This window comes from Sphaeroforma arctica (assembly GCF_001186125.1).
Source record: "Sphaeroforma arctica JP610 unplaced genomic scaffold supercont1.325, whole genome shotgun sequence".
Classification (NCBI taxonomy): Eukaryota; class Ichthyosporea; order Ichthyophonida; genus Sphaeroforma; species Sphaeroforma arctica.
Genome location: NW_014040233.1, coordinates 16,610 through 22,819, shown reverse-complemented (window position 1 = coordinate 22,819; position 6,210 = coordinate 16,610). Strand labels below are relative to the sequence as shown.

Here is a 6,210-nt window from a genome sequence, read left to right as displayed (position 1 = left end):
ACATGTACTTTTTCAGTTTTTGTTCATCAACCAATTATACGTCAGAATAAGTTCATTTTACGACCTAAAAGAAGATTATATACAAATCTCTACACCACAGGGACCAATAGAAAATGTATAAGAACAGGTTTGGGCAAAAAGAGTTTCGGGTCAAAAATCTCCCAATCAAACAAATGCACACGAATATATATTTTCTTTTAACGCCATGCCGTCGCAAATGAGACGATAGGTACTGGTCTCTAATTTAATCCAATCATAATAACTGACATTAACTTTTCCTTTATTTTATTGGTGCATAGCTCAAACATAATAAAATTAAATGTTCGGTACCTAAAAGTACAGCCGGTAAATCTTACTGATTGGGTTCTGATGGACTGGCTGAGGCTCTGGCTGTCCTTTTGCCTAAGCGTCTCCGTTGGCATTTAGTTTATAGTCGCAGACTGGGGGTATCGATTATGAAGCTTGCAAGGCTACCACTAAATACAAGCCGCCACTGAAACATCTCAAAAACACCATCACTTAAAGTATCATGTGTAGTACCTCGCTGAACAAGCTCATATATTACCACTCTGTTTCGCTACTGTGAGTATATATCGACCAGAAAGGGACCAGCAGAGTCTTATTGCATGAGCTGAATTTTGCCACGAATCTACGCAAAGAATATACGATGAAGGACCAATCGTCGGCGCAGGGCAAAGGATCAAACTTTAGCGTACTTGCTTGGCTGGAAGGACTTAATCTCAAACAGTACTATGACGCGTTCTTGGACGAGGGCTACGACCAGTTCGATGCGGTATGTATTCTCTAATATCCTGATATCTAAATGCGATATTATTGTGCGCTTTCTCACTTCCGACTCCACGAAAGCGTTGTTGAACTCTGATGGCTTCTATTTTAATATATCTCAGATTGTCGATATCACAGAGGATGAATTAGCAAACACACTCAATGTCAAGAAAGGACACGTTAAAGTCCTCCTGAAGAACCTTCCAACAGCGCCCAAGGGTGAGTGAATACGTCCTCTCGTATTAGTCATGTCCCGGGTGTAAGTAGACAGGGCTTTTGGCCATTCCAATGTAGTACCGTGCGCATCAGTTGGGAGAGCATGCGCTTGTATGTATATTAAGCATGCTGTGGTATGTCATACAATGTGTGCCATCTCAGTATTGTGCATGTGCTGAGTGTTTCTTGAATGACCTTGCTACGTTATCCGTGTGAAAACATTGCGCACCTTCAACCCTCAGTGCCCATAGAGCATGCGTCTATAGCCATTCACCAATGCATATCCCTCACCCACACAGCCAAAAAAGAACCCAAGACTCCCACCAAGAAGAAGGACCCCCCCGCCACAACACAGGCCACCAAGCCCAAAGCAATCACACAGGCGCCGCAAGCCCAACAACAGTATGGTGTAGCGCCTGCTATGATGTCTCAGCAGATGGTGCGCGCGCCTGTGTATGCCATGCACAGACCACCTCTGCCACAGAAACTGGCGGCAATCGAAGGCCCGAAGAAACGGGGCCGCAAGAAACGGTCCGATACTCCTGTCGCCATACAGTCGGTGAGTCTGGATTAGGGGGGCAGGGCGGGGCTGGGTTATGTGTGCGTGTGGATATTTGAGTATGGGAGTGTGCATTTGAGTGTGTGTATCTGTGGATTAGTTATGGGTGTTGTAAGGTATCATGTCTGTCTTGACGCTTCTGCTCCATAGCTTACACACAGTAGATTAGGGAGTGCCGATATAAATCAATAAACAACCCCTCTGCGTCCTGTCTCTAGGAGTCAACCTATCACCATTTGAGGTTTGGTGTAGTGACTCATGCAGTAGGGATTGCTTTTAGTATAGCTGGATCTAATTAGTAAAAGTGACTGCTGTTTATATAGACATGGGTGTAGTATGCCAGCCCGTGCTGTCTTCTCTGTTACGAATTCACGGTTTTAGGTCCGTGTTGTCTTTTTTGTTCCACTGCCTGCTGCAGTGAGGCTGCTTGCAATATGAATCGTGTTCGTTCTACACAACAATGACACACCCTGCGGTTGTGCAAGGTTTATTGTGACGAAACAATAAAAAAGTGTTATCACACGCCATTAGATAGGTATATATGTATATATTCATCAAGGCATGCCCAACCATCGCTCACTGCACACTCTAAGCGTACCAGACATACATCCATCCCTCCGAGCATCCACAGAGACCCCCGCAGGGAGTGCCCAGGTATATGCCATACCCCCCAAATGTAGCACCTCCACGTGTCGATGGCCAAAGGAGGGGCTTAGAACCGTCGCAGTCAACAGTGCGTCTGTACATGCAACAGAATGGGGTGCCCGTGCCACAACAGTACCCGTACTCTATGATTATGGACAAGCGCAATGTGCCGGCCGCTGCGGAAAAGGTATGCCAGCTATGAGAGATGTGGTACTAGTCGTGTATGGATCAGTGCCAGGTAGGGTTTTAGGGTTAAATACCGGTCATGAGGGATATGGTACTAGTAGTGTATAGTTCAGTGCCAGGTAGGGGATATTTGCCAGTCATGAGGGGTGTGGTACTAGTAGTGTATAGTTCAGTGCCAGTCATGAGGGATGTAGTACTAGTCGGGTATAGATCAGTGCCAGGTAGGGTTTTTAAGGTTAAGTGCCAGTCATGAGGAATGTGGTACTAGTCTTTAGGGTTAAATGCCAGCCATGAGGGATGTGGTACTAGTCGTGTATGGATCAGTGCCAGGCAGGGTTTCTAATGTCAACCATGAAGGAAGTTTTACTATTTTATATAGATCAGTGCCAGGTTCAGTGGTATTGGGGGGAGGGGGGGGGCTGGTGTGTTCATATCTGTGCAGGTAGTGCTTGCGGTGTGTGTGTTTTTAATTAATGCTGGTAGTGCGATTATGGTGATATGTGTTCTAGGGTTAGGAGGTGGTGACTGTGGAATATATACATAGCGTCCACCGTAATATGCAGCGAATAAGGCATTTAGACATACAGATCAGCCATGAAGCTCGTAGATGGCTGTCTAGGCAGTCTCCAATTGGCTGCTGCACCTTAATATAAGTGTGTCTCTGTACTTCGTTGTTTCACACCCCGTGCTTGAGTTGTTCTGCATGGATGTTAAAATCCGCGCGTCTTAAGTATTGTAGCTGCATATAGCCTCACAATTAGACGTGGGTGTCATCCTAGTTTGCCGTGAATTTGTATCCTTGTACAATTACACACAACACACACAATTATTAAGCACTGTATCAAGTAATTATATATATATATATATATATGCTCGCATATTTGTTATGTAAATTTAGCACCCCCACCCCCCCCCCCCCCCCATGAATGTGAACCCAAGACATGTCGTGTGGATTTGTATTTGCTGTGTGTATGAATTCAACACTGCCGTTCGTTTGCTATACACTGCCATCCATATAACAAGTCTATGGGTTTACAGTATTATATACATATACATGATAAATGTGTGTAAGGGTTTTATAATATAAGAAAACCCTAACCCCTATAAAGTCAGTAGTAGAGACTCCGTCCAGCATAGTTACCCCACACTCTGCACATTCTACACCACCCTGCAACAGCCGGAAGCTCCCCCAGTCGCCAAAAAACGGGGCAGAAGGCCCAGGTGCACGACCATAGACCTCAAACCAATCAACCACGGCTCCCTAGCACCAGCCCCACCCCACGGGGCCCGGGTCATGGCCCTTGCACCGGGACAAATACCCCCAGGACAGCCCTACGGCCCTATGATGAGCCACTACCAGCAGTATGGCCAGCCCAGGGCGTTCTACCCACCCCCCCAGCCTCCCCTACCCCCCTCTCAGCCCAAGAAGCTGAGTGCCGCCAAGGCCAAACGCACGGGCCAAAGCATACCCGCAGCACCGCCCATCACCTCAATAGCAACCTCACCACCCCTCCCACCGCCACAAAAGGTTAGGGCAATCACAGCCGCACCCACTGCTACTGCTACTGCAGATGCACAGGCGAGTGGGACTGACACGCACAGGCCCCCCAGCAGCAACGACAACAGCACCCGACCATCCACCCACCCCCACCCAACCACGCAGACTGCGGAGTTCCATCACGCGGCTATGGCGGCCAAGCTCTCGCAAGACACTGACCTGGCAACGGCACAAGCAGTCATGGCCCTGACCAATGGGCCCGATGCCCTGGCTGTGCCGACGGGTATGTGACTACGCACACAGCCCCCTCTCTACACCTACACACACACACAGACCCTTGTACCTGATGAAACGCTTGAAAGGAGCTGGAGCGATTTGTTGCACTCTCCTAAATTATACTCTGGGATGTGCCGACTGCAGTGCACTTTTATATATTTTATTTATACATATATATGTGTGTGTGTGTGTACCTTCGCTCCGTAAAATCACTGGGACTGTTATGTGTATAAAATTTTAGCCGGTGAAAGTGAGTTGTGTGGCATCGTACTATTCCCGCGGCATATCTAGTTTATATTATAATACATTTATATATATATATTATGTGTGTATGCGCTAGAGTTCATGTCCAGATATACAAAGTAGTAAGTATGAATATACCAATACATACACGGAAGTATATCCATCACTTGGTGTGCATTATGCGCCTATATTTAGCAATTACCCGAGCTACCTTCATTGGAGCTTAGGTACAAAGCGGGTGTACCAAGTGTCCGGTGTTATCTAAAAGGGAACCCTTGTGGACTTCACACCATGTTTCCTTGTGTTTTGGTTCTAAGTTATGTTTATGCGAATCTTACAGGTCTCTACTTCATCTATCAGTATAAGTGCACACTCCCAGTAGTGCATCCCTTTTAAGGTTTAGGTTTCCGCGTCCGCACTCCATACCTCGCAGGGGGTACCTTATATCACTGGTATTATTTATATTTATGAATGTGCATGGATGTATATATATATATATCAGCTGCGAGAGACGCTTGATCGTTACATCGTCAGCTCAGTACCTCTTTCTTCTACTTTTCTACCAGGTATGCCTATGGAGTTATGACAACGGCACATCGCCAACCGGGTGCCACGTCTCGCTCTATCATGACTGTAGGCTTAGCGGGGTGTGGTTTAAGGTATTAGGATTTACTTAAACCCCTAAAACATACGCCTGTGCCGACGGATCCATTGGCTGCAGAAGGGATAATCAGGTGTTTGGTATATACCACTCCCGTGCACCTAAAATTTCGGCCGGCAAGTACTCAACGCACCACCATACGTCACTGTCAACGGCAGATCATACCTATCACCAAGCTGTGCAAATTGGCGTACAAATACACACACACAAACGGAAACACTGCAGGTGAACTTCGGGATTTGAGAACAGGTATGCTGCAAGCACGCACAACCCCCCACACACACACCGCACAAAATACAGACCCATTCCTCACCAAACGAGGATATCTGTGATCTGTGTGCTGTGCTGCACCTGAGACGACAGTGTCATTGCCAGACAGACGTACACGAACAGGGAGCAAAGCCCGTTGCGTTAAATGTGCGCAAACGTCTCTGCCTGTCACGTGGCCAAGGCATCCAACGCCACACGTGTCATGCTAGTGCTTGCGTAGTGCATAAAGGACTTCGCACAGCACACCACACTATCGTATCATATTCGCGCTTGTGCATGTACATGTACTGACACATAATATGTGCATGTATGTGTAATGGCTTATTATATGTATATGGTACGGCTTATTATATGTCGACATGGAAAGAACCGCACACCGGCGGAGGACTACTCTATAGGCGGATATGCACTCACTTGCGCACAGGTAGTGACCGTCTGCGGATAGTACGTCAACTCCTCAAGTTGAAGAGCCGATCACCATCCCACTATGGCTTGTAATGACTGGCGGCTGCACCTAGCAACAGAGATAGAGAGAGAGACTCTCAGATGTAAATTATCAATCAAAGAAATGAAAAGCAATTCACGTGGCTGATTTATATGCACGAAATAAGGTATTTTAAAAAGAAGATAGCACGATAACATACAATTAGACCCTCTAGGTAGATCCTCCTACAAGTAGACCCTCCAGGTGGACCCTCCTACAAGTAAACCCTCTAGCAGACCTCTAGGTGGACCCTCCTACAAGTAGACCCTCAAGCAGACCTCTAGGTGAACCCTCCTACAAGTAGACCCTCCGACAAGTAGACCCTCAAGCAGACCTCTAGGTGAACCCTCCTACAAGTAGACCCTCCGACAAGTAGACCCTCAAGC

General features: G+C 46.9%; 1 protein-coding gene across 1 annotated transcript; it reads left to right on the top strand.

Moving 5' to 3' along the window:
- The first annotated feature begins 474 nt into the window (after nt 1–474).
- SARC_05220 (hypothetical protein) lies at nt 475–5,925 on the top strand. The gene is made up of 6 exons (XM_014300921.1): nt 475–793; nt 909–1,005; nt 1,302–1,561; nt 2,163–2,393; nt 3,570–4,173; nt 4,976–5,925. The coding sequence occupies exons 1-6, from the start codon at nt 668–670 to the stop codon at nt 4,993–4,995; spliced, it is 1,338 nt and encodes a 445-aa protein (XP_014156396.1). The 5' UTR covers nt 475–667; the 3' UTR covers nt 4,996–5,925.
- The last annotated feature ends 285 nt before the right edge of the window (nt 5,926–6,210 follow it).